General features: G+C 38.6%; 2 protein-coding genes across 4 annotated transcripts in view; one reads left to right on the forward strand and one right to left on the reverse strand.

Moving 5' to 3' along the window:
- Positions 1 to 27,883, forward strand: part of Exoc4 (exocyst complex component 4) — a 776,646-nt gene that overhangs the window by 277,414 nt on the left and 471,349 nt on the right.
- LOC120102446 (FAD-linked sulfhydryl oxidase ALR-like) lies at positions 14,853 to 15,665 on the reverse strand. The gene is made up of 2 exons (XM_039108943.1): positions 15,606 to 15,665; positions 14,853 to 15,212 (listed from the first exon to the last, which is right to left on the reverse strand). The coding sequence occupies exons 1-2, from the start codon at positions 15,663 to 15,665 to the stop codon at positions 14,853 to 14,855; spliced, it is 420 nt and encodes a 139-aa protein (XP_038964871.1).

The raw sequence follows: 27,883 nt of genomic DNA on the forward strand, positions 1-27,883 counted from the left end.
TTACTTCACACTGTCTAATGTCTTTTTCTTCTTCATTTCAACAGACATTTCAGAACCTCCACTTGGTCATTATTTCTGTTCTTTACTATTGATATCAAGGGCCTCGTTAGTAACTTATTTGTTATTTGTAATTTGGTATTTCGTTAAAAGTGAGGTCTAACTAAATCGAGGGCATTAAAGCACTAACTTTTAAGAAAGTGTTTCTAAAGGAACAGGTTATTGATATTCTGAGTTGATTGGCTGTGGGGAAACCTTATCTTCCATGTGTAGATTGCTTTTCTTCCAGTCCCTTCTCATGGTGCTTGAGCTCTCTTTGTGTTTTGCACATAATAGGGAGGGAAGGGTCCACTAGATAAGAGGATAGATAACCTTTCAGTTTTGTTTTGTAATGGCCTTATATGGCAGAGGCTGGCCTTGAACTTACTAGGTTGCTGAGTCTGCCCTTGAATGCCTGACTGTCCAGCCTCCAGCTCTCCACTGCTGGAACTGCCAATGTCAGCTACCATGCCTCACACTTTGTCTATTTTGAATTTGTGAAAGTAAAGGAAAATAGGTTTGTTGTATTTGAAAATTTTTCAGTGATGAAAAGGTTGGGGATTTTTGTTTTTGTTTTTCTCCAAATACCCATACAGGAGAGATTCTCCCTTCCTCACTTCACTGTCAAGATTTGATATTTAAAAATGTCTCACGCTTCCTCTGAACTCTGCCACATGCACGTGGAGCGGGACTTGGCGGAGGTGCTGGGTCTGCTGGGACCAGGTCTAGGCAAGCAGCACCTTCAGTTATTATGGGAGCAAGTTGGATCCTACGAAAAATCTCTAGTGCTGGCAATCCTGAAAGAATGCCGTGGTGACAGTTTCAGTCTTTCTTTCTGTGTTCACTGTAGGTTGCCTAGGTCATATTTTCTTTTTCACTCATAAACTGTTTTCAGTGTTAAAGAAAATCAAAGGCCATGTAATTTGACTTTATTTTCCATATTATCGCTTGCCTTTTATTTGCATCATTTCTCCAGATTGTTTTCCTGCCTGCAGCATTGCTTCTATGTCTCCTTTCTATTCTGATCCTGCCTGAAAACCACAGGCAGTTTCTAGTCTCAGGCTCCCAGGATCAGTGGGAATGGCCTCAATATTCCCACAAAATCAGTTATCTCTTAGGCAGCAGTGCACGATCTCCCATGTTTCTTTGCTTCTGGTGATCTTGACATTCTGTTTGTTATTATTGACTGTTTCAGATTGTCCTTCAGTGGAGTCTGTATTCTAAACATGGTTTCCTGTGTCTAGAGTAAATATTCTCTAATATTCTACTAATGTTCTCTAATGCTATTCCAGAGGTATTAATAGCATTCACTTTGTTTATTTCTAATATGTTTATAATTTATTCTTTTGATAATTTTTGAATTATTTATGTGCAGTAAAAATTCTCTATTTTCATTGGTTTCTATTGCCATGCAAGTATTGGAATTATTGAGACTCAGTGTTTCTGTCATTTCTTCCATTCTCCCAGTTTCCTACATTATCCCTTTGAAGTTAGGCCTCCTGTTCACACCTAGAGTTGGACAGTCAGACCAGTTATAGCTTCGCATTTTGTTGTTATCCTTCTGTTTTTACCTGGCTGTTTATTCTGCTTGTCACAGAATTTCATTTTAATTTTTTTAAAGCTTAGTTTGGGCACAGAAATTTAGACTTGTCCTGGTTTTTTTGTGTTGTTCTGTTGTTGTTTTTTTCCTCCTGATTCTATTTATATTTTCTTCCCCATTTCACACTGTGTGTAAAACCAGAGAGAAGTGTAGCGGCTTCTTCCTGCTTTCGTAGGTAGTAATGTGACTGTAGACTGTCGGAGAGGACAGTGCACGCGCTTTGCATTAGAGAACATTTCTCCATGGGTGCATCTGCCCCCATCCAGTCTCTTCTGCTGTGCTTTCACTCCTCTGAGTGTTTTCCCTCTGCGTTTGGACTCACACATGAAGTTTAACCAAGGACAGCTCAAGATGACTTATAGAATCCGGAACACATAGACTGGACATGAGTTTCCATACAGAACTGCAGAGGAACCTTTTCAGCCGTCCAACCTGCCGTTCAAACTGTCATGTGGCCCACTGTCAAGACATACTTCTCCGCATCATTTCTGTTCTTGGATATTTTAAATTTTGAGATTTATTTGCTTGCTACTTTTTCTTATAATTACATGAAGTCAACAAATTCAGCCTCAGTTGGCTATTTCTTATGAATCAAAACTATAAAGTATGTCTTAATTCAGTTTGTATTTTAATTACAGTTAATTTGTTATGGGCCAGTTTCACTCGATATCCAATAACCTTATACTATCAGGTAAGAGGTGTCTTGTATTAAGTAATTTATATTTTATAAATAAGCACTCGTCTACTTGTGACCTGCTGGACGTCCTGACCAGACAGAATGCCAGAAGACAGCAGGTGCTTCCTCAGTAAGAATCATCAGTTCTTTCATTGTGGCTACCAAACACGGCTCCCACTTTGCTTGCTTTTTGTGCATCTATAGCGATTATTTACAATAATCATTCATTTGCCTATAGGAATTTACATCATACATTTTAATTCTAGCTCTAATAGAATCTAACCTGTAGTGGCGCCTTGCCTTTTCTTGAGTGAATTAACTTTGGCTTTATTTATCACTACTGAATTAGTATTATTAGTAGGGACTCTTCATACTTCCTTTTTAATTACCTATTCTTATTGTTTTCTCCAAATTACAACCAAAGTCAAACCAAAATTAAATCTTAAAAGACAACCACAAACACTCTGTGTTTATTGAGATGCAGCTGCAGTCCCTTTGCAATCCTCTAACTCTGCAAAGGAGGCGCGGGGACAGATTTCCCAGGATTCCCTGTATGACTTCAAGGTGTGTTAACCTTAACAGGCTGCAGTCTCCTGCAGTTCAGTAAAGCACTGACTGAAGCGTTGCTGCAAAGGTATTTCATAAATGTTAACGTTTATCATCAGTTGACTTCAAGTGTGACAATGATTCTATATCAGATGGGTGTGTCCTCTTCTCTCAATGAAAGGCCTTTAGCATGGAGCTGAAGGTGAAGTTTTGTCTGTGGATAGTAGCTTTCCTCTTACAGAGTCAGAGCTTCTCTGCTTCCCCCTGTGGATTCTGTAGTGACCTCGCTAGTGCCAGCCTACTCCTATCCACAATTTTGGGATATATTCCTTAGTCTGCATCTATCAGTAATCCTGTTTCTCTGGTTAGTCCCCGACTATACAGCATGTCAGCAGTATGCTGCTTCCTGATAACTTTACAAGAACCAGTCTTACCTATTTCTCTGCTCCTGGAAGAAGACCCTTTCTGTTTGGTGACTGTTACCCACCTGCAGTTTCGTAGCAGTTACCAGCGGTACGTGCTCTTGCACACCACTCATTTGTACGTGGAAACTTTCTCCACTTTTTTCTGGGTTAGAATATAGAGAAATCATGTTAGGTAAATTTAGTTGTCTCAAAATTTATTTGTCTATTTCTTCTTTTTTTTAAAGAGATAAGTAGGTGCCATGCATTTTGACTAATGTGTCTGGTTGTATGTGTGGGATATGTTAGCATGAGGGATGAAATGTGTTCTAGAGTACAGAGCTTTGCTCTGAAGTTGTCTTCCAGGATTCTGTCACATGCTGATGTTCTGCCAGAGCATATGGCCCTCCATATGGTCTTTCTTTGGGGTTTATGCCACCTGTAATCTTGCTGATTTTCATTCATTTACATTTGTCCAGGAGGTAAGCAAATGAAACCTGGATGGGAAAATAATGCATCTGTGTTTAAATGCTAAAATTTGGGATGACTTACTATTATACAGTAATTACCAAGAAAATGTTAATTTATTAAACAAGTACATTAGTCATAAAGTAATATTACTTCTATCACCCCATTATCAGCGGGGAACAGAATATCCATTTCTTACTTGCAGCGTGGAGAGGAAAATTGTTTTATATTTTATTGTGTCTTCGTGTGAAGATGGAGTTAGATCATTTTGGACATTTTAAAAAGTAATAATAGTAATGGATTTAAATATGTTTTCATGGTCTGGGAGTAATGGTATTGTGAATGCCATTTGGCATTTTGATAGAATATAAAAAGTAATAAAATGATTGTATCATGACTGCATGATATTGAAGATGTTTTATATCATTAAGAAACTTTGACTTCAGAAATAGGAAAAAAAAAGCAAGGTTCTGTTGAACCATGGATTCAGTCCTCATAAAAATGTGTCTCTAAGCTTGAGTCAGAGGTGCTGGTATATGTGTCAGCTAGTATTGTTTTGTATTGCATCTGAAATGTTTTAGTCTCTTTCCAAAGCAGCTGTTTTAATAGACAGGACAGAAATCATTTATAATGTCTTTTTGTTACTGCTATTTTATGAAAAGAAAAGGGTACTTCTTGCTTTCACTGAACACTGCTGTTGTATTTATTCTCTCTCTACATCTCTGTCTTTCTGTCTCTGTCTCTATTTCTTCCTGTATGTGTATGTATGTGTGTATATATGTGAACATGTGTGCATGTGTGTACACCATTCACAGTGAATATATGGAAGACAGAGCACATCTCGCATGAGTTGGTTCTCTCTCTGCATGTGGGTCCTGAGATAAAATTCATGTATTCAGGCTTGATTGCAAGCACCTTTACCTACCTGGCCATCTCACAGTCCCATTTGGGATCTTTAACTCGGGTATTTAATCCATACTAAACATGCAGGACAAATAGAGGCATAATTATTAGATTATTGGTGCTTGAGATGATTTTGATGATCGTATATTCAGTGGTATCCACCCCATGGAATAAACGGCAGAATGGACAGTTGATGTAGGCTCCTTTTTACTGGGACTCTTTGGGGATTAGAGTAAATGTGGTAGAGCAATGGAGAGAAGTTAATTAACCTAAATTGAATTACAATTACAGAGAAAAAAGTTCTCACGTTATATTACATTATGAGTTAATACAAGTAATATAGTGTTCATATTTGAAAAGCTACAAGAAAAGATTTTTAATATTTTACTATAAAAGTGGTAATATTGAAGACATAAATGTTTCTCTTATTTTAACATTGCAAATACACACACACACACACACACACACACACACACACATACACAGGATCATTCCATAAATACTTCATTTTATTTGAGTGAATAACATTAACAGGAGTGTAGTAGGGAGGGATGGCTTTCCCAGACAACAGTGACCATGTCTATATAGTGTTACAGTCAGCCTGAGTGGATATATCTTCAGCTATGTTCGTAGCACCTGGTAGAGTCTACTTCACATGGTTGAAATTATTTTTGTCATACTTAAAGGTGTTCACAACTAAAGAACCTCCTACTATTAATTCATATTTATTATTATACTTGTTGCCCAAAATTTTATAAAATGTTCACTTTAAATGTATGTGAATTGATGAACAGAGAAGTAAAAAGTATATTTGTGTATATGATTCACCCACTGTCTGTGTAGTTGAAGACTGTCAACATACACTAAGATCTGGGATGACCTTTGTCTTTTGCTAGTGGATCTACAACATTGGGTAAGTTGTAATAGCTCATGTATTGATTCTCTCCTATTTTATGCCTTGATTCAGAAGATGGTTAAGACCCAAACAAGACAGTTGACATAGAGTGCTCCTATCATTTATTAGATGTGCTAAGATAGCATGGTGCAGTATATTTGTATATTATACTTCACTTCCCTAATTCAGACCTTGCTCCCCGAGATTGCATTATCCCTGAGTTATCCTAAATGAATTCTCATGTCTCTTACTGAATGTGTTGTGTGTTCCTATCATAGCTCAACTTTTCTTTTCCAGACTGGTGTGGTACCTGTCACCTGTCTACTCTGCACCTCTTATCCTTGCACACTGCTCTTCTTCCCGTGTTCTTCCCTAAGTCCCCACCTACTTGTCCTCTGTGTTCTTCCCATCGGTGTGCTCTGCTTTATGCTCTAATGCATAGTCCTTGCACCCATAGGACCTGTTGTCTCTACTTAGTAAAATTTCATAGAAATAGATAATAGGATCTAAGAATAGAAGGTGTTGGCCAGGAGTGGGAAGGTATTACCAAGAGAGAGAGGTGTTATCCAGTTTTATTTCCTGGTGTGAGTTAATCCAGGTCTCATTTTGCAGCTGAGCCCTTATTCATGGTAGCTAGTTGTCGCGCATGTGTCCTGTCCCCGTTCATTCCAGACATGTGCTTTCCCCTTCCACTTTTCCCATGTGCTCTGTGGAGCTTCCATTTTATTTTTAGGTGGTAAGTTGACTTTATGGAGGCCTCTCAACACTTTATTTTTATAATATAGAAACTGAAAATTTTAGACAAATATAATGTAAATTTCTTAGGAAGTAGTCTATTTTGAGGAATGTATGGATGGACTATCTTGAGAGTGAAGAATTTAGTTTCACAGTATTATATAAATCCAGTAACTTGCATGATCATCTTTTTTTACCTTAATCTATACTTTTCCTCTTGTTTAGGTGATTGATTATATAAATAGAAAGTGGAAAATCAGACAAGGCCTATTCTGAAAATGGAAAATCTGCCTGTATTATAATTTATAGATTAGAATTTTTAAATTTTATCACAATAATTTGATAATTTAATGTTTTCTCTAAAATGTTTCTTGGTTGTATAATTTGAAATACCAATTTGTCATATAGTAGGACTCTTATCAGGCATCAACAGAAATGTTTTATGTTTTTATATTCTAAGTTTCTGAGCTCTCTGTACTGAAAGTATAATTGCAACATCTTTTTTTTTTATCAAATCAAAAATGGACTGATAAATTTAAAAAATGGTGATGTTTTGCTTGAGTCTGACAGCCTTCATCCAGGACTTACAGAACATCTGTGCCTACCTTTGGATCTGTGCTTTGAAACACAACCAAGTTATATTTTCCATTTAATAAAAATACTCTGTATTGATTGCTTTCATTGTTGCTGTATCCCATCACCTGACAAGAGACAGTTCAAGGGCGAAGAGTCATTTGTTTTGCCTTTGGTTTGTGAGAATTCATCCCATCATGGTGTGGACTAGGCCCCTTGGTGGCAACTCCATTCAGTACTCCTATCTGCTCAGGACTGTTCACAGCTCAAGTGGCCAGAGAGCAGGAGAGTGAGTGCCAGGCCTCACCTCCTTCCTTCTTTATCTTCTTGTTCACCCTAAATCACTGCTCTGTCCAGATGCCTTCACAGATACACATGAAAGGGTGTCTCATTAATGGCTTAGACATTTCTCTAGCCATTTAAGTTGTCAATCAAAATTAACCATCACAATTAGTCACTTAACTGCTAATCACGGGCCTCACTTCAGGATTTAGGTTTTGTGGCCCTTGCCATCTCCTCCTCAAGTATTGAACTTCCCCAGTTTCATTTCTTGAGCCTCTTCTTTCCTAAGCCTACTGCTGTCAGCTTCTGTCCCAGCATTCCCCAGTGCTGCTATGCCTGACTAACAGTCTTCATGTCTTTCCATTCCTATTCCTGGAGCTCCTTGGGTAGCATCCACTATCACGTTATATTATATTATTTCTGTTCTTATTAATGCCGAGGATCAAGAGAATTATGTCATACTTATTTTGTATAACTCTGTGTTTTGCACATTACATGCAGTAATAAATGTTTGTAGATTTAAAAGATTGGTTAATGATCATAAGAATTTTTTTCTTGCTAGCTTCTTTTATTATAGCAGTGTCTCATTAAGTCTAGAAAAACTTCCAAGATTGCTCTGGAGAAGAAATATTTGTGATACCAGTATATTTGAAATTATTGGGAAAATTGAATCTTGCCTGTAATTCCCCCTTTGGGTATGGATTAATCCAATAGGACAGAATAGCTTGTGTAAGTAATTTATCTATATAATAATGAACAAGTATTTATTGAGTTCCCGGCAGCCTGGGGGACTGTACTAGACTTGACTATGCCTTATATAGATGGAGCGATCTCAATGGATTGCCAAAATATTGATAATTAAACTGCTGGCCACTGAATATACGCAAGTTAAAGCAATGGTTGTGTTAACTGTCCATCAGAAAGGTAACTCAGGGCTCATCTTCAGAACCCGAAGACTCCACTCTAACTTCAACTTTCTTTTATAGTGTAATGTGTCTATGCCATGGCTTTTGTTTCATTCATTTAGTACAATTGAAAGGCCCTAGCCTTCTTTCTCTATGAGCTTAAGGTTATATTTAGAAGCCTCTGTTTATTTGAAAAATACAGATATTATAACAAAATAAACTTAATTCCAGACTACATGAGTTTACATTTGCTCTTTGCTCCTCCAGGAACATGAGTTTAAACATGCTCATTTTAGCATCTCTTTGCTAGGTTGTTATGCATAGGAAGAGGATAAGGATGCTACCTCTTCTAGGGTAATTATGACTAATGAGATAATAAGAGTCTTACCCATTTTTATTAGCTTCCTTGATATATTGTATTTGACACACAAATTCCTGATTGACCTACACCTAGTAACATGAGCAATAAATTTGTTTAATTTTCCAAAATTTGAATTTTCCCCTTATAAGTAAACACAAAGTTCAACTTTTTGTGAGAGAAAGGTACATATGTATTGATTTTTTAAAAATAGGGTTGTGCATTATTAGACAATTGTAATTGCTTTAGGTGACTTTCCCCTGCCTTCATTTTTCTGTCAGTTGTTGCTCAGTAGTTAAGTTGTTGCATTGTAGCTTGGTACCTGTCCTCTTTAACTTGTCACTAGATAATGTTTTTAATGGATTGTTGAACCTTTAATGAAATCCAGTCTTGCTGAATCACTAAACCTGCTTTCTATTAGTGAGCTCTTTACTGGGACCTGACAGATCACCGCTTCAGAGCTTCTAGACATCCTGACCCTCTAATTCTTCTTCATAACGAGTTTTGTGCTGAATGATAAAATATTCATGTTAAAGTAGGTTCTAAACTAATTATCTTCAGCCAACAGTTGCCACTGCAGTCATTTACTGTTAGCTTGACTCAAGTTAATGGCTTGTAGTTCAGTACAAATCGTCCCTTCGGCTGTTTCCAGATACTGATTCTTATCCTAAATAGAGTTTCCATACATGTCTAATGTTCTTGTTTCGAGAGATTTCTTGCCCTGCCTTTGCCATTCTCTATAGGCTGATCCTAGTGTTGCTACTTTGTAGCTTGCCTCCATCTTCTCCCGGCGTTCATAACTTCTACACTACTGAGAGCAAAACATCAGTCACAACTCTGTATTTCACTGAAGAAACCATGAATGTCAGACTTTTAAAGAAACAAAAGTACAGTGTCACATTAAGGGCAGGACCCATCCATTAGAAAAACCCACCAATTGTCTTATGATAGATTTGAACCAGTACCTGGGACTGGGCATGAAGGAGATAAAACACCAAGGGAATACTTTCCTGTTGGTGTTAGTAGAGATGTTGGACTGTTGGACTTGGGATGGGCAGGGTCAAGAGCTGAGGAGCAAGGATTTCATATTAGGAGAATTTTAAGGTGACAGGGAGGTCCACAGTGAGGCAAGCTTGAGGCAAGCTAGGCAGCAGAGATTCCTAACATCCATGGGTCTAACCAGTCTCCCTGCATTAAGAATTCCTAAACCTGTTCTTCCTGATTTTGTTTAACTGAATCTATGAATGAGAAGGAGAGGGATGGCTAGCAGGAGATGTCGGGGAAGGAAAGGGACAAAGCAGGGGCTCTGGGAGGAGAGTGAGTGAGAGAGATGTTGAGGCTGTTCCATAACTTGAGGAAGGCCTCTTTTAGAATTCCCTTTCAGCACATCTGCAAGAGCGCTAAGCTCTCGAGAATGAGGGACTCCTTTTGATGTTGGTCACAGAGCAAATGTCCAGCTGTACACATGGGTACTATAGCTTTTTCAGCTTTTTCTTCAGACAGCTATTTTCAGAATGACTAGTCCTCGCAGCCCTAAATATCATCTAGTCTACTGTTCATCTAGCTTCCAGCATCCCTCCAGTAAAACACAGTCATCTAGGGTTGCATGTCTACCAACTAAATGGTATGGGAAATATAAATTTTGTTTACAGCCTAGAGATTTCATGGACCTAGAGTTAGTCATTTAATTTCAAAATCAAAGGCTTCTAGTTTTCATGAGCAAAACAAAACAAAACAAAACAAAACGAACCCATTATTTTCAATAAATAGGGTTATTGGACTGAAACTCTTAAGGATATGTTCTGATGTTAGGGTGTATATGTATGGTGAATAAAACGTGCAAGATTTTAGGGAGTTATGGACAATAAGGAAAATCTCCTGTAGTCATCTACCTGGATCCAGTAGTTTAGGGTCCACTGTACCTAAAACAGAGTTTTACTTCATGCATCAGTTTGACTTGTGTCATTTGTTTCTTCATTTATCTGCTTCTTTTCCTTGATCAAAGCAGAAATGAGCCAGTTGGAACATTCCTGGTGAAAATCGTCCTGCAAGAAAGTCTTAGCTTACATTGTTCTTTCCTTCTTTTTTTTTTCCTTCAGTAAAAGCAGGTTGTTTTCTTTTCCTTCCGTCTGTCCCTCCTTCTTTCCTTCCTTCCCTCCTCCCCTCCTCTCTCCTTTCCTGCCTGCCTGCCTACTTACTTCCTTCCTTCCTTCTCTCTCTCTCTCTCTCTCTCTCTCTCTCTCTCTCTCTCTCTCTCTCTCTTACTTTCTATTTTTTAAGATAGGGTTTCTCTATATAACAGCCCTAGCTGTCCTGGGACTTGCTCTGTATCCTAGACTGGCCGGGAACTCCCAGAGATCTACCTGCCTATACTTTCTAAGTGCTGGGATTAAGAAGCTAACCCCCCCCGCACCCCCCACACACAAAAAAAACCAAACAAAACAAACCCAAAAAACCAAAAACCAAACAACCCAATCAAAATAAGGGGTATAGAGCTAAACAGAATTCACAACAGAAGAATCTCAAATATCAGAGAAGCACTTAATCAAATGTTCAAGGTCGTTAGTCAACAGAGAAATGCAAATCAAAATGACCCTGAGATTCTGCCTTATACCAATCAGATCAAAAATTAAGGTGATAGCACATGTTGATGAGGATGTGGAGAAAGAGGAACGCTACCCCATTGCTGGTAGGATTGCAAACTGGTACAGCCACTCTGGAAATAAATCTGCAGGTTCTTCAGTAAACTGGAAATAGATCTACCTGAAGACCCAGCTAAGTCACCCTTGGGCATATACCGAAAAGATGCCCCACTGTACTACAGGGGCACATGGTCCACTATGTTCATAGCAGCCTTATTTGTAATAGCCAGAAGCTGGAAAGAACCCAGATGTTCCTCAAGAACATCTATATCCAGAGGAATGGATATAGAAAATGTAGCACATTTACACCATGGAATTCTATTCAGCTATTAAGAATGAGGACATCATGAGTTTTGCAGGGAAATGGATGGCACTAGAAAATACCATCCTGAGTGAGGTAACTCAGACCCAAAAGATATGCATGGTATGTACTCAGTAATATGTAGATATTAGCCAAAAACTTACAGAATACCTAGAATGTAATCTACAGATCTCAAGAAAGTTAACAAGGAGAAGGACCCAAGTGAGGATGCTTCAATCCCACTTGGGAAGGAAAAGAAAATCTCACTGTGGGAGGCAGTGAGAAGGAGGGACCTGGGTGGGAGAGGAGAGGGGATGGAAAAGGGGGAACATGATCGGGTATTAGGAGTCTGGGGGAGACAGGAGAGAAGCCCTAAGGGTCAACAGAATAAATAGAAATATGCATCCTGGGGTGGGAGGTTGAGGGACCCTCTAGAAAGTACCACAAAATTGGAAGGTAAGAGACTATCAGGACTCAAAAGGAGGGACCTTAGATGAAATGACCAACAATGGGGAGAGGGACCTTGTAGAGTCCACCTCTAGTAGAAAGACAGGACATCAAGTGGGGGGATGGAATTGCCATCTCACAGTCAAAAACTCTGACCCAGAATTGTTCCTGTCTACAAGAACTTTGGGGATATGCAAAGGAGTTGAGGCTTGGCACCATGAAGAGAGCCTATTGGAGGCTACTGGTGAAGCCTACTTGTAAAAGAAGGACCCCAGTATATTGGAGATGCCAGTACCATGGGATGATCACCAAGAACAGCCGAGGCAGTGGAGTGGATCAACCTGAGTGTCACAGAGGGCAGAGCTGGAGAAGTGAAGCCAGCCCTTTGGAGGATCATGTGTGGTTCCAATACATTGAAATAAGCTGCCTTGGAAACCCAAAGATGTGAAAGATGCCAGGCCTACGGGCTGTCTGCTGAGGAGAGCTGCAAACAGGGAGTGGAACCAGCCCAGAGGAAAGAAGTTTGTTGCAGTCAACAAAGATGAGAAAGGAGCTGGAGATCTGAAGAGCACTTGACCTCAGACATGGAGGTGCAGAGTTTGAAGTTTGCCCAGCTGGGTTCCTGACTTGCTTTGGAGATTATATAGTTAAGTGTTTGGATGAATCTCAGAAGAGACCTTCAACTTTGGACTTTTAACATTATTGAGACTGCTATAGACCATGGGGGCTTTGGAGTTGGACTAAGTGTATTTTTTTAATTATCCTATGGGTAGGCGTGGACCCCATAGACTCATGTTTGAACAAGCCTATGTGGGCCAGGGAGTGGAATATGATGGTTTGTATATGCTTGACCCGGGGAGTGGCACTATTAGGAGGTGTGGCCTTGTCGGAGTAGGTGTGTCACTGTGTGTGGGCTTTTAACACTCATCCTAGCTGCCTGAGGATGCTCCTGGCTTCCTTCGGGTGAAGATGTAGAACTCAGCTCCTCCTGTACCATGTTCCTGCCTTGATGATAATGGACTGAACCTCTGAACCTGTAAGCCAGCCCCAATTAAATGTTGTCCTTTATAAAACACATTGATCATGGTGTCTGATCACAGCAATAAAACCCTAACTAAGACAAAGGGGGAGCAGGAATGTTCCCTGGAGCAGACTGCCTGGAAGGTCACTCAACAGTAGGGTGTTGTGTGCCTTGCTTATTTTTAGAGCTTTATGTGACAACATTCTCATGTTCTCCTTAAAGCCAACCAACAGACAGCGGAAATATGTGACAGTGTCAAGTACACACAATACTCTCTGCATGGAGATTTCAAGGAGTTAAACCATCACTCAGGCCTTTGGACATGAACTTTAGTTTGCATTTGGCTTATATTTCAGATTCTGTGTTTTATTTTTAGTTATCTTTTTTAATTTCTTCATTTTCATATACCTCTTGATTTGTATATAACTGTGTATATAACTGTGTATTTTTTTAGGTGCCAAATTATTTTCTTAGGTTTAATCTCTAGTATATGTTGTTGTGAAACTGTGTGCTGTTTTGTATCATCCCATTATCTTTTTTTAAGATACTTTATTCTTAAAGTTTTGCTAAGATGTTCTTCATCCATTATTTAAAATAAAATTTTGCCCTAGCATCCCTAGTTTACTCTTTTGTTATTCTGTTTACATATATAGTCCACATGGGATTTCTTTTTTTATAATATATGAGCTAGAACTTGAAGTTAATTTTTAAAAAAATGTTAGTGTCCAAGTTCTGTGTATGGAGGAATTAATGCAATTCTCAGAATCACTAAAAAGGAGTGTGGCTGGGCCTCTGCAGCGGGCAGACAGGGGCTTGGGTGCTGTGGAATTCTTCTGTTTACACCTCCACCTCCTCTCAGTCCCACATTTGCCTCCTTCTTTTCACTACGGACTGCCCCTTTCTGGCCTTTACTGAACCTCAGTCTACATGCTCCCCTTTGGCCTTCCCTTGTGTCCTGGAAGTGCAGGTCTGGTCATACTTGACCAGAGAGCTTTTGGATAAATGACTATCCTTCCCTCTGCCTGAGTGCATGAATAATTATGTTTGTCCTTTTCTCTTTCAGTCCAGTGCTGGGCCGGTTAATACATGTCGAGTTCCTTTGTTTTGTTGTTCTAAATTCCTTCTTTTTCTTTGTGTGTGTGTGTGTGTGTGTGTGTGTGTGTGTGTGTGTGTGTGCGCGCGCGCGTGCGCGCGCACGTGCAAAAATTTATCTTTTTTTTTTATTATTATTCCTTTAAAATCTCATTGCCTGGGATTTATTCTTCCAGATGAAATTTAGAATGAACATGTCAAGTTCCATTATACATCCCATGTTTTTTTATGGGGATAGATTGAATTCGTAACTTTATAAGTGGAAAATTGGTTTTCCTCTTTTGAGACTCATTTTGTAGAATCACAGTGTATTTTTTTTATTTTTAAAAAAGTGTGTTAACATATACTAAACTTGGCCACATTATTGTCAGTTGTTTACCCTGTGCTAATCTCTGCTTAATCAAACAGAACCTAATGGAAACTATGGAAAACACAGGTAAGCAAAAGAAGACAATAAATGTTTTTTATAGTGCTGTGTGGGATTCATGATGACCATTATTCTGTGGTGGTGGCTCATGGTGAGAGCCATCAAGAATATGGAAATGTGGCATTTTTGCAGCATGCACACTTCTCTGTAGCAGGGCCAGATAGCACTTTGAATTACATTACTCATAACCGAAGAGTCTAAGTGCATTGCCTCAGTGATGGAAGAAGTCCTAATGGTTTCAGTAAATTCTTTTTGTCTTTCTTTGGTGATCAGAAGATAGGTTCTGCTGGGAAGGTCCTATTCACACCTGAGAGGAAAGGTGGGCAGGCATGAACTATGCAGCTCTGCCCTTGTCCATAGAAGGCAACCTTTCTTAGGGCAGCCCTGTTTGCAGCTGTTCACATGACCACTTTCCCGGGTACCTGAGGTTGACAGTCAGGTGTCTTTTTTTTTTTTTTTTTTTGGACTCGGATGCACTTTAATCGTCAGTCAGGCTGTTGCCCATCGAACCCAGCTAGATGCCCCACACTGTCTGTGGTAATCCTTAGTCACAGGAGCCATCCTTCCAGCCTTCACGCCATAGCTCGTCAATTTTTGAGCAGTCAAAATCAGGCTTGCCCAGCTTCCGGTTCACCTCACTATGCAGGCAGCACAGCCACTGGCTGAAGGACACTCTAGTGCTTGTGTCTGGCTGGCTCCTGCCTTTCCTCTTCCTTATGTCTTCTGCACACTCCTCGCAGGGGTAAAACTTGGAAAATATATGCATGAACTGGGCCATATCCTGCTGTTGTTCTGGCCTGGGCATGTCCAGGTAATAGGAGGCCAGCGTATGAAGGAAAGGCCAGGTATTGTGACCCAATTCTTCCCGATCCTGTGGACAATTCTCCCTAAACTTGATGTCCCGCTGAAATTAGGTGTTGAGCAGGGGACCGGGCCCGAGACCGGGCGTCCAAGCGGGGCATCTGCACCTTCTGCTGGGTCCGCACCCACGACTTGAAGTCCACGCAGGCCGGGCATGGTCACTTCCCGTGCTCCAAACCTTGTGGCGCCGGTGACGCGGCAGGGGCGGTGTTGTCTCTATCTACAGTCAGGTGTCTTGCTGTTTAGTCCTCCTCCTGGAAAGTTGGGTTGGGTGGCCTTTGCAAATGAAGGGTTCAAGCAGTTTTAATAGTGCCTTAATTCTCTGTGCCTTAATAATTCCTCCATGTTTTCCCCAATGGAACGATTTCTGAGAATATGTTTTCTGTGCCCACCATCCACAAGTTCAGTCCAGAAAAGTGTTCCAGACTGGAATTACTTCTGTGATGAAGCGATCATCCCGTGTCTGTTTAGAATGATTGCCTGTGCCATCCGTCATTTCACTGCCTTGCTGTCTATGTGGACACTAGTGAGGAAGAAATGGAACTCCTCTGAAGGTTCCTTTAGTACTTTAGTCAATCCTGACCTGGGCTTGGCCACTCACGCCATGGCTTGGTTTCAGCTCTGCAGACGGGGCTCTCTGGTCACGGCTGGCCCTGGATTCACTGGAGGCTGCAGTGATTGTTGCTAGGCTCTCCGTCGCTATGCTCTGTGGCTTTCCTCACTTCCTAAATTTCATTAATCTGGAACTTCCAGACCTTTCATTTTTATTAGGTCTCGTCTCTTCAACAGTTAGGAGACACCCTTTGACAAATAGAGTTATTTTTTATAACAAAGAACTTTACCCCCCAAAAAATTCACTGTATCTTAACTCTGTTTTCACAAATGTGGGAAGACCTGGAAAATTACAATTACTCACAGATAAACACAGCTGAAATATTCTTGTTTTGTACTAAGGCAACAAATTAAAAGATTGAGGGCACGAGTCCTTGTAGTTTTGAAGATACAGTTTGTGCATTGTGGGGTTCATGTATCACTATGGGACCTTGTGACTTATGGAATCCAAAGTAAAATATCCTTAATTCTCTTCATTCCTTTTAGTAAGAACTTTTAATATCCAGTCCCTTTCACTCCCTAAGCCATCATTTTTTTTTTATTGCTATTCCTCCTGTGACCAAACCAACTACTCTCCTAATTAATTTTAATAATAGGAAGACTCATTAGTAATGCACTAAGCTGCCTGGATAGACTATGGTGACACTTGAAATTGTGAAAACAGAATGAAATGATGTTGAGCATTTCAGTGCCATTTTAAATTTTACATGGTTATTTCAGGCCAACCACGAACACTGTGTTCAGCATTTGGGAAGATGTGTGTTAATGTTTAAAACGTTTAATTTCATTTTTTATATTTGGACTTGTACATTGTCACAGTCTGGCATTAGCAGTTATTTTTAATGGCCACATTTAATGGTATATTAAGTTAAAAGAGACTGAAGGTTAGAAGGAAGGAACATAGTATATTTTAATTATTGAAGTATCCTCAATGGAAACAATTAACTCTCAAGAAGTGTATTGCTTAAAAATCTGAATCAAAATTAGGCAAATTAGTTTCTCTCATGAACATCTGTAAAGCATTGAATTTAATTGGCCCGCAGCTGCTAGTGACAGGGATCTCTAGCTTTATTCCTCTAGTTCTCTTCTGCCTTCACATGTCACTTAATTTGCTCTTTTCAACTGCTGGCTAGGTCAGATGCTATTGCTTGTGTTGACAAATTAAGAAATTCTACTTGCTTTTAAGAACCTAAAGTATGCTCATCTGTTGAAATCTTTTTCTTCAAGCACCTGTTAACAGTCATATTTAATGTGCCTCAGCTGTAGCAGTTCCAAGTAATTCTGGTAGGACATACTAATGTTATCTACGTTTTGTTCTTACTCAAATGTTTCATAAAATTAGATAGCATTATTTAGTTGGAAAAATTTAACTGGGTCCCAGAATAGATGAAGTCCTTATAAAATAAGACTAAACACATTTCATGAATTTTAAAATGGGTGAAAATACAGATTTATTTCTGTGGAATTGCTAGGAATTAAATTCCACATGAGGACATTATCTTTTGACATTACCACATTGTCAGGCTTCAATTTCCTGCTGAGTTATTTTTTGGTCTCTCTCTCTCTCTCTCTCTCTCTCTCTCTCTCTCTCTCTCTCTCTCTCTCTCTCTGTGTGTGTGTGTGTGTGTGTGTGTGTGTGTGTGTGTGTTAGTAAAAGTGCAGGAACATGGGTGTGTTTTCCCAGTAGCATCATTCTAGAGAGAAGTATAGAGGTGATGAGAAGTGTTTTATTTTTGCTGATATATGAGACTCCTTCAGATTGAATTTAATGGGAAAGAGCAGCTGCTTCATGAGAATTCTTTGATGTCACCTACTTACCTAGCTGTAGGTCAAAGACAAAGCCCGACTTCTTGCAACATCTCTCTACTTAATTTTAATATGAAATTAAGTTAGATGTATTACATCTATAGGAATATTAGAACATTTGACCAAATATACAGACAACATAAAAATAGTTTTTAGTCACATAGTTGTTGTGAGCATGAGTACACATAGCACATGGCTAAGTATATATTAAACATTTAGGTGCCACGTAAAATTGGCTGAGGATTTAATTAAACACCTCCTGTTCATGTCTTAATGCATTGTAGTCAAACCTGATGGGTTTCTTTTTTTCTTTTTTCTTTCCTTTTTTTCTTTCTTTCTTTCTTTTTTTTTTTTTGACAGAAAGCATCACTAATCATGGTAGAGTGGAAGATTAGCATGTGTACTTGTTTATTTGATCTGATGTCCTTTACAATGTTAACTTCATAATAGCAGGGGCTCCTTTTGGTTTGCTGTTTTGTCCTTGCTGACATACATAGTGTCTTTCTTGTAATTTGCAGACTAAATTAAGGATGACTGCTATTAGCAAATACTTAAGTGAACTAAGTTTAAAAGATTGTTTGCATCTGGATGAACTGACATTGTAAGGCTGTGTTTATTCTGGTGTAGCATTATTGTAAAAGCGTAGAATTTAACACAGCACAGACCAGAGGAATCATAGAAATCATAGAATCAGCAGATTTAAAGAAAAACGGAAAGACTTTTCTACATACTTGTGCATTCATTATTGTACTTATGCAGGAATAAAGTGATCAAACCCCCACCCTCCCCTTTTTGTCTTTTTAACTTGTTGGTATGGCTTTTTGAAAACCAATGTAAATATGTAATATGTTCACATGGTTCAGAATTCAGAAGTGTGTAGAAATTTATATGGTAAATATTTCTTTCCAAGACACCCTGTTATCTTTCTCTTAGGCAACTGGTAGCCTTAGTTTCTAGTAACTTGGAAGATTCTGTGCACATTTAAGCAAATATATGCATATTTCTTTATAGATATCTCATTGGCTGCCCTGTCTCTGCTGTGATAAACATCCACAGCCAGAAGCAGTTTAAGGTGGGGAAGATTTATTCTGTTTTACAGCTAGAGATGACATTTTCCATCATGCTAGGAAGGCATGACAGCAGGAGCAGGAGACCCATTGCATCCACAGTCAGGTGATGAACAAGAAGGGGGTCAGGATTTCAAACCTCAAAGATTCTTGCAGTGTGCCATTCTTTTAGCAAGGTCCACCTCCTAATTTTCTGCAACTTTTCCAAGCAGTGCCACCAGCCAGGGAGTAAGTGTTGAAACACAATAACCAGTGGAGGAATTTCACATTCAAACTATAGCAACATTAAACATTACAAATGTCTTTCTGAACATTGATTGTTTTCATTTACTATGCCATGAGGCTTCTTTTATTGCTTTTTTATGTTTAGAAAACATTTTTCTTATATTGATATACCATCATTTATATGATTCACCCCCAATCACATTTCTTCTAATCTTCTCTTATCTGAGTACATGCTAAAGAGGTCCTTTCTCACATATGTAAAATTAATTGTAAGATAAATTTCTTGAGGTGAATGTGTAGGTCACCTGGTATGCATTTGCAGCTTTGATGGGGTTACTCAATATCCCAGTGACTATGTGTGATATTGAGTGTGGGTATACACACACTTGAGTTCTCCTGCATGTAAAGGCCAGAGATGTTAGATGCCCTGCAGTGGGAGTTGCAGCTGGTTTTGAGCCATCCAGTATAGGTGCTGACATTGAACGGTAGTTCTCTGCCAGAACAGCATACCATCTTCCCCACTACCCCATTTCTCCAGAACTCCAATTTAGAAGTCATACGGCAGTTTCATCATTTTTACATTCTTTAAAACACTGTTATCAGACGCAACTCACACAAATTCTCTTTTGAAAAAAAAAAGTTTATTTTAGTTGGAATCTACATTTTCCTTTGTTGCGATACTGCACTGTTCATATATCTAAGTACTTTTCTTGTTACTTCTGTCATTTTTATTTTGAAGATATTTAATGTGCTTTCTCTTGCTAATTTGGAATGAATAAGGCATGCTAATAACTGTGTCTCCATTTTTTTAATTTATGCATTGACCATCTGTCTTAAAATAATGCAAGTAAATAATGGGTTAATCTAGTATTCTATCAAAGTAAGTGGGTCTGAGTTCTTAGAGTGTAGAGTATATGGCTTGAGTGAATTAACTGATAATGCGAGCCAGGTATGTAAGACTGTCTGATTTTATTTTATTTTTAAATAAGTGAATATATGGAATAAACTAAAGAAAATAGATGAATAACTACTTTTCCTATGTCAGAAGAATAGGAAGGAACCAAAATTTCTTGATTAGGGAACTCAGTCTTCAGTTATGTATAAATAAAATCAAAAGCACAACCAAAACCTGAAAGGCTTGGATGACAAAAAAGCTGACAGAGCGAATTCCCAGGTGACCATGGTGAAGGAATGTATTTGTGTGGGGATTAGGTAACACTTGGAAGAGTAAGCTTGCTGAGTGGAATCCTAAATTAGCATACAGTGAAGGTGACAACCAAACAAGGACTAGACAGCACACCCAGAGGAAGTAATCCAGGTGAATACAGCTAGAAGTTTGAAAGTAAGTTGAATTTTTATGGTTGAAACATTCAAAAGAGTGAATAAAATTCCAGTGTACTAGCAAGCAGTTTAATCTTCTTTTTCATTATCATTTCCCAAGTCTCAAGTTTTGCAGCTGCTTTTGAGTCTGTTCTATTGCACATCCAATGGTCTGAATCTGTCTGTCCCACGATCTGTGTGTATGAACTCCTCATTACATTTATTGCATATTTTTCCCATTCACGAGGGATTTTTATAAAAGAATAGCAAGATGAACTAAAACACTGAGTAGTTGCCTCATTACTTCTGCACCAAGACGGAATCTCTGTTGAAGTTGAATTGTGTGCTTGCAGAAAATGCCTGTGTAGTTTTTGGGCACGTTTGACAGTGCAAAATATAGAGCAGTCCATTTACTAGTGTCGTTATAAAATTTGTAATATTTGTCACTAGATGATTCATGCATTTAATTTAGACAGTTTCTTTGTCAATGAGTTTGGTGAAAATAAAGAATGAAGGGGAGAATTTTATGCAGAAGACCCTAGAGTTGTGATCGAGACTTGAACTGACAGTAGGCTTTAGAGAAAGCAGACAATGAAGTAAATGCCCATGTTTATGCTTACAGGTACTCAGAGGTGTAAGACTCTAACCATTTTTGTTTGTTTCAGCATCCTTTAAACTTACTTAGCTATCACTCTCATCTATAATATATCTTAAATTTCTTCTCTAAATTTTTAACAACTGAACCAATAAATATGAATCATAGATGTGAATAATTAAGTACATTACAATATGAACTTTGCTGGAATAGAAAATTGAATTTGAAGAATCAATAGTTTAGGGGGAAAATGCTACAAACTCAGTCAATGTAAAAATAGCAATAAATCAATAATAATAAACATTCAAGTTGCTTAGATAATCATTTTACTTTGAATATAGAAATAAAGATTGATAATTTTTCTGAGCGATGTGAAAGATTTCCTGCATTTGAATGTGTCTCGATGAAGCCAAGAAATAGAAGAGAAAAATATGTTAACAGAAATTCCTTCCGACCTACAAGTATCAGTTTTGTAAACAAGAGAATTACATTTAGGGCAGATATCACACTGATTTGAGGAATCTTTGAGGATATGTGTTGGGGTCATCGAAATATAAAGTTGTGTTGAGGGTGCAGTGAATTAAAAGCATGATGTCATCTGGATGTTTTTATGAGATGGAGTTATAAAGTATTTTTTAAGAGATTTTCATTTCTTAAGCCTAAGCCCCAATTATGTGTATAGGAAAGTGGATTAATATTTTCTAAAACTATTATTTTTGACTTTTGTTGTAATTATCCGGCATTTGCTGGCAGTGCTAACCTCCTGGTGTTTAGCCATGTGATAATGGTGTTAGGTATGTAAATATTTGAAACTAAGACACACAAATGGCATGCGGATAATCAGCTCTGATAGCACTCGAACAATCAGGACTTGAGTCTAGGGTGACTTTAAAAGTATCAGAATAATACGCTAAATAAAAACTTGAAAACAACTAGGACTATGTTGAGAGCTGTAAGGGACTTCAGCTTTACAGGGTGACTAGGGTGATTAGTTTCCACTGTTAGCGTGACTAGATTTGGAATCACTTAAGAGACACATCTGAGTTCATCTTTGAGGGCATTTCAGACAGGCGTAAGTACAACGCGGAATGTGGACAACAGCATCTCTCCTGCTGGGAGGAGCTGACAAGGCAGATAAGCACCAGCATTGGTCTCTCTGCTTCCTCACTGCAAATGCCCAATAAGCAGCTACTTCTGCCCTCCCACCATGCCTTTCCTGTGATGAGGAGGCAGAATTTCCAAATTGCAAGCCACATCCCTCCTTTATGTTCTTCTGAATTAACTAAATTTATTTATCACCAATTTCACAATTAGCATAGTTCACTTTGATTATGCTTAGACTCCACCATTGATTACTCTTAGATTATCCTTAGACTCTTTGTTCTCTCCGTCGTTTGTCAATCTTAATGACCCTTCTCTTTTCTGAACCCTTTTCCGTATTCATGTCTCTTTTTGATTTGTTTCATGACTTACTGAATTTAACCGGGGATATTTGATTGACCGTGGCTATGTAACATTCTGTTGGATCCTGGGGATCTCATCAGCAAACCCTTTCCTCTCTCAATTGCATTTGAAAGTTGTTTTGTAGTAATAATGGGAGCTATGCATACAGGACCAAATCTTAAATTTGTGGATGTGAATTAATTATTGATAGAAACAGATAGGATCCTGAGTTATTTGGTCACAGGTCCATAAATCATTGAGATACACAGAAGAGGGATGGATGGCCAGCTCAGTATCTACTAACACACCTATGACAGTACAGTTAGCCTTCTTCACCCTCTCTGGAAGGCATGGTCCTCCGAATCGCTACTGACATACTTGCAGTAGAATTCCCAAAGACAGCTTCCATAAATTTGAATCTGGAATCTTTAACTTTGATAATATTTCATCAACTATACATTCCTCAAAAGCATAATTAGTCAGTGTTTTATGTTCTTGCAGGAAGTGCAATCTAGTAGTATTGAAGATTTTATTTATTTTGTTATATATAAAGTATTTGTACCTTATTGCTATGTATATAAACAATATATAATGTAAGTATATGTATTTTCATATATATTTTTCTACATTACCACTGAGAAGTATGATCTAGTATGATTAAGTAGAAAATGGGTGTTTGTATAAGTGGACTTTGTGTGTGTGTGTGTTGTGTGTACAGTGTAGATGTGCCTTTGTTAGCATATGCACATATAAACATTCAGTTGTACTCTTCATATACCATGTACATAAATCTTACAAAGCTATACAGATATTTAAATATATGTCCTTTGCAAGATCATACAGTCTTGTGAACAGTCATTCCCAGGAGTCCTTTGCTTTTGAATAGACAGATTTTCCTTCTAAGATGGATGTTTTCCCAAAGGAGAACGTATGATCGTGCTGCTTTTGCACATGTGTAGAGTCCGTTTGTCTAGGTAGCCATTCATCTGCCTATGATAACTGCCTCGGTCTTCAAACATCACACATTTCATGATTGCAGTGGGTGTCTGAGAGACGGGGTCGGTCAGCTCACCCTTCGCTCTCAGTTCGGTCACTGCCACCATCCTTTACCTTTACACTGCTGCTCCTGCTGGCTGCTCTCCTCTCTGAGCGCTACCTATGTCCTCCTTGTAAATGTCCCTTACCCTGTGAGCCTGTCTAAACTCAGCATTGCTCCCTACAGAGATCCTCTTTGATGAAAAGCTGAGGACCTCATAGGAGTTGAAATTATCTTTTATTTTCAGTGGCAGATGACAGATCTGTTAGAAAAACACTTGTTGGAAGATTATATTCGAATTAAAATGGTAGTACTTTTGAAATGGATGACTTACTTCATTTTATCTATGATGAATTTATTTATAATAGTCTGTATATTATCTATATTGAAGAAAGTCTCCACAAAATCAAATAGTTATTGTGTGTGCACCAGTTAACAAGGAAAGAATTATGTTCCCTCCCTAGCTAAGAATATTTAGAGTGATTTCTCTTCACCCAGTGAAATCATTATGTACGTATTTTGTTATTTCCTTTATTTTTTTTGTGTTACTAGGTTCAATGCTACTTCATTGTCTAAGTTCATATCACCATCAACTCAGTGTATTTATTACAGACTTCCTGATTCTGTTTGCTACTTTTGATCCTTTCTGCATTTGTAAGTGAACAAATACATACTATGGTACCAAAAGTCAGTGAGTATATGTTCTTAACTGTAGATGGAAAGTAACAGTAAACCACAGAGAGAACCTGAGAAATACTGGGTTATAAATTGTAAAGTATTACTTTATAAGATCCCTCCTCAATTTGTGACCATCGCATATATACAATGCTGGTTCAAATTTTGAAAATACTTCGTGATTATCTTCTCAGTTGACACAGTCTCCTAGATTGAAATCTTCTACTTTGGTGGTAGGATTTGGTAATAGAATGCTTGTTAAGAGGGCAAAATTCAATATGTTTTTTTGCCGAAAGATGGTTTTTTCTTGAAATAAACCTTGTAATAAAAACAATATAGCAAAGCTGGTGTAAGTCATAATAGAACATTTCTCCTTTCATGTTGCTTTGATATGAATGGTTTCCAATTAAAATATTTTAGTACATATTTATAGCAATCCTCTGATTCCCCCTGTTTTCCTTCTTTACTTTCAAGTTTATCTCAAATGAACTTCTCTTGGTCCCATAAGGCTAGTCTGTTTTTGCATTCCTCAGTTCTGATTTCTTTTGGCACGAGGACTTGATGTGGTTGACAGATCATATCTGAGAGGGGCTTTGGTAATTGCTTGTTCTGTTCGGCGACTGTGCTGCTGAACAGATGGGCACAGTGAATATTGAACATGTTCTGGACCTCCGCATCCTCCAGCTCGTGAGCAGGGAGCACTGCCAGCATTTTCCTTATTGTCTATTAGCAAACTAAAAAGAATCACTTGGGTTCTCTCATCATTTTTTGGACCCATAACTATCTCACGTTTGTGGTGGGTTCTCTCCAACCTCTTTTGTGCCTCCCTACCAACCCACTCCCCCCCTCTCGTGTCCTTTTTGAAATAACGAAAATTCTCAAGATGTTATTGCATGCTGTCATGAATGGGTGCCAACAATTCTTACAGACTTGTTAAAAGATTTATTTTTTGCCTAAGAACTACACATATGGCCTGGAATGATAATATTAGGGTCTGTGTTGGTTGAGATAATTGGCAGATCACACCTTAAGAAAGTGATTGGCTAGCTTGTCTATTTCATTTTAATCTGTTGTTTCCATACTAGTCACATTTCCATTATGGAGCACATTACTACACCTTAAAACTGTCGCTTCACCCATTTGTTAAGGGACATCTGTTCGTTGACTTTGAATTGTTTAAATCATGTTATTATATGACTGATTTTTCTAGCCAATTTAGTAACAGCTAGCAAAATCAAAATGAACACAGGTGGGAGATCTTGGATAATCGCAGATCGACAAAGCTGGTTTTCCAAGGGAGGAACAGGTAGCACTCGGGTAAACCTAAGAGAGTCTGAGCACAAACATAGTACACCAGAAGTGACAAATAGGAACTTGACACCATCTCAGTGAAGATTTACCATTCATAGGGTGACAGACTGCATGGACCTCTCTGGTTGGCGAGGTGACTGTGAGGTCTTTATAGTGAGATGCCTTTCTGCACACAGCAAATCTGAATAGAATGGCTAGATATTCAGGATAAAGGTGTGCTTATCTTCTTTACTGATAAAAAGTGATATTAGCCTAAATATCCACATTTTTTGAGACAAGTTCTCAAACTCTGTCTTAAACTCACAAAGATCCCCTGTGAACAGCACCAAGGCAGGCAGTATCAGTACTTGTGAAACATTCTGTTTTCTAACACCTCATTTTCGTGACAATGAATGAGGACATTTATTTATGCTTTCAAAAACATGCTAAGATTGAATCAATTGTTTCCTTTTGCTTTCAAATCTATTATTCGCTGTATGAGTATGTGAAAAAACATGGCCAGGATTGGATGTGTGTTTTCATGTCTGAGTGCGAGGAAGAAAAGACTTCTGTATGTTAGGCATGAAAGCATAGATTAGACAGTCCCTTGCAGAGGGTAGTGTGTGTTATAGTTGAAACGAGTATGTTACAAAGATGATGGAGTGGGACAGCCTTCTACTAAAGTCCTTAGTTTCTCATACAGTAGGAAAAGAGAACGTGTTATTTCTGCGTGTCTTTAAATATTCCTTCTACTTCATGTAATCACTAGATATGTTGATGTTAGCAAATAAATGATAGTTGTAAATTTATATCTGCCTCTCTCTTCTCTGCTTCAGTAGCATTCTTCTGTATGAAAAACTCTAAAAACATCACTTTGCATGTTCCCTGGTTCATCATAATCACTTTCATCCTTCTCCCCCTACTGAGAAATGCTTCTATTAAGTATCCCAGTGATTATTAAAACACGAAAGATCTCTTGAAATAATATTTAATTCACTTCAGGGGAGAAATAACTGAAACCCAAGAAGAGTCAGAGATTCATGCCAGATTGTACAAGTCAACTGAAGGACTAGGTGCCAAGGACCAGCCTCAACTTGCAGAGGGATTCTGAGGATGAGGAAGATGTATCTGGGAGAAGGAAAACAAACACCTGTCACCTTACATGGCTTTTTTATCCTTGTCCAAAACCAGCAGTGGTGCTAGATTTTTCTTTCTTTTCTGAGGAAGGGCTCTCTCTCTCTCTCTCTCTCTCTCTCTCTCTCTCTCTCTTCAAATTTATTTATTTCATGTATGTGAGTACACTGTTACTCTCTTCAGAGACATCAGAAGAGGTCATCAGCTCCCATTATAGATGGTTGTGAGTCACTATGTGGATGCTGGGAATTGAACTCAGGACCTCTAGAAGAGCAATCAGGGCTCTTAACTGCTGAGCCATCTCTCCAGCCCATCTTGCAGATCAGAAGTGCAGTCTTTTATTTACATATCAATTCAGTCTTTGCCCAGGTTTCATTTTGATTATCCCAGGAATCTGCATCCTATGATCCCAGTCCTTAGATTCTTAGAAGGAGACTGGGGAGCACAGAGAGTAAGGTAACTGAGTGGCACCCAGCCCTGAAATTACCATTCCTACTGGACCTAGACCTAGACTTCTCAGTCAGAGACTGACCTTGAACTCAGGAATGTGCCTCCCTTTGTAAGCATAAACAACAAACAAACTTCAGCTGGGTGGGATCTTGCCCTGCCACCACCAGGCCCTAAATCTCTTAATCTCCTTCCTTAGGATCTTTCTGACAAGCTGGCTCACTGTGCACCTGCCTCTGTTCCTTTAGATTGTGAAGCTCCTTATACATTCTTCTATTTTGTAAGTTGAGAAATTATGTTTTGAACTCATGTTTTCAGTGTTCTTTCTCTCAGCCTTAAGGGCTGTCTTGAAGGTCACAGCATTGTACTATTTTGCTGAGACATTACCCTTACCTTTCATACTCATGCTGTCTCTGATTATGATGGAGTTATTAACCTTGGCAGAGATGACATTCCTGGAATGAGGAACCTGAAAGTATGAAAGATTTATTTATTTATACACAGTAGCTATCTTCAGACACACCAGAAGAGGGCATCAGATCCCATTACAGATGGTTGTGAGCCACCATGTAGTTGCTGGGGATTGAACTCAGGACCTCTGGAAGAGCAGTCAGTGCTCTTAACCACTGGCCATCTCTCCAGCCCCTACACCCTCCTTTTCCATCTTCATCATCTTTAGTGCCAAACTGCTTCTGTCACGGACTCCATCTGGATGGATTGCCTGAGAAAAGTCACAAGTATGCACTATTCATTCTGACTCAGTCGCTACTATCAATGTTTCCATACATTTTTAAATAATAGAATTATAGATCTCTATTCTGTAAGCTATACATTTTACAAGTTCCATAAATATTTATTGAATGAGTGAATTAACATTGTACTTTGGTTTTGCATATGCAATATTTATGACTTACAAGAAGTTAAATTCAGAAATGAAATCAAGATAGATCCATCTGTCTTTTTGGAAAGTCCTTGTTGTATAATGAAACACCAGCACAGTTGTACAATTAAATACAAGTCCGTGTTCATAATCAGAGGCAGATCATGTGACAGACATTAGAGAC

The sequence above is a fragment of the Rattus norvegicus genome, chromosome 4 (genome assembly GCF_036323735.1).
Source record: "Rattus norvegicus strain BN/NHsdMcwi chromosome 4, GRCr8, whole genome shotgun sequence".
NCBI classification, from domain to species: domain Eukaryota; kingdom Metazoa; phylum Chordata; class Mammalia; order Rodentia; family Muridae; genus Rattus; species Rattus norvegicus.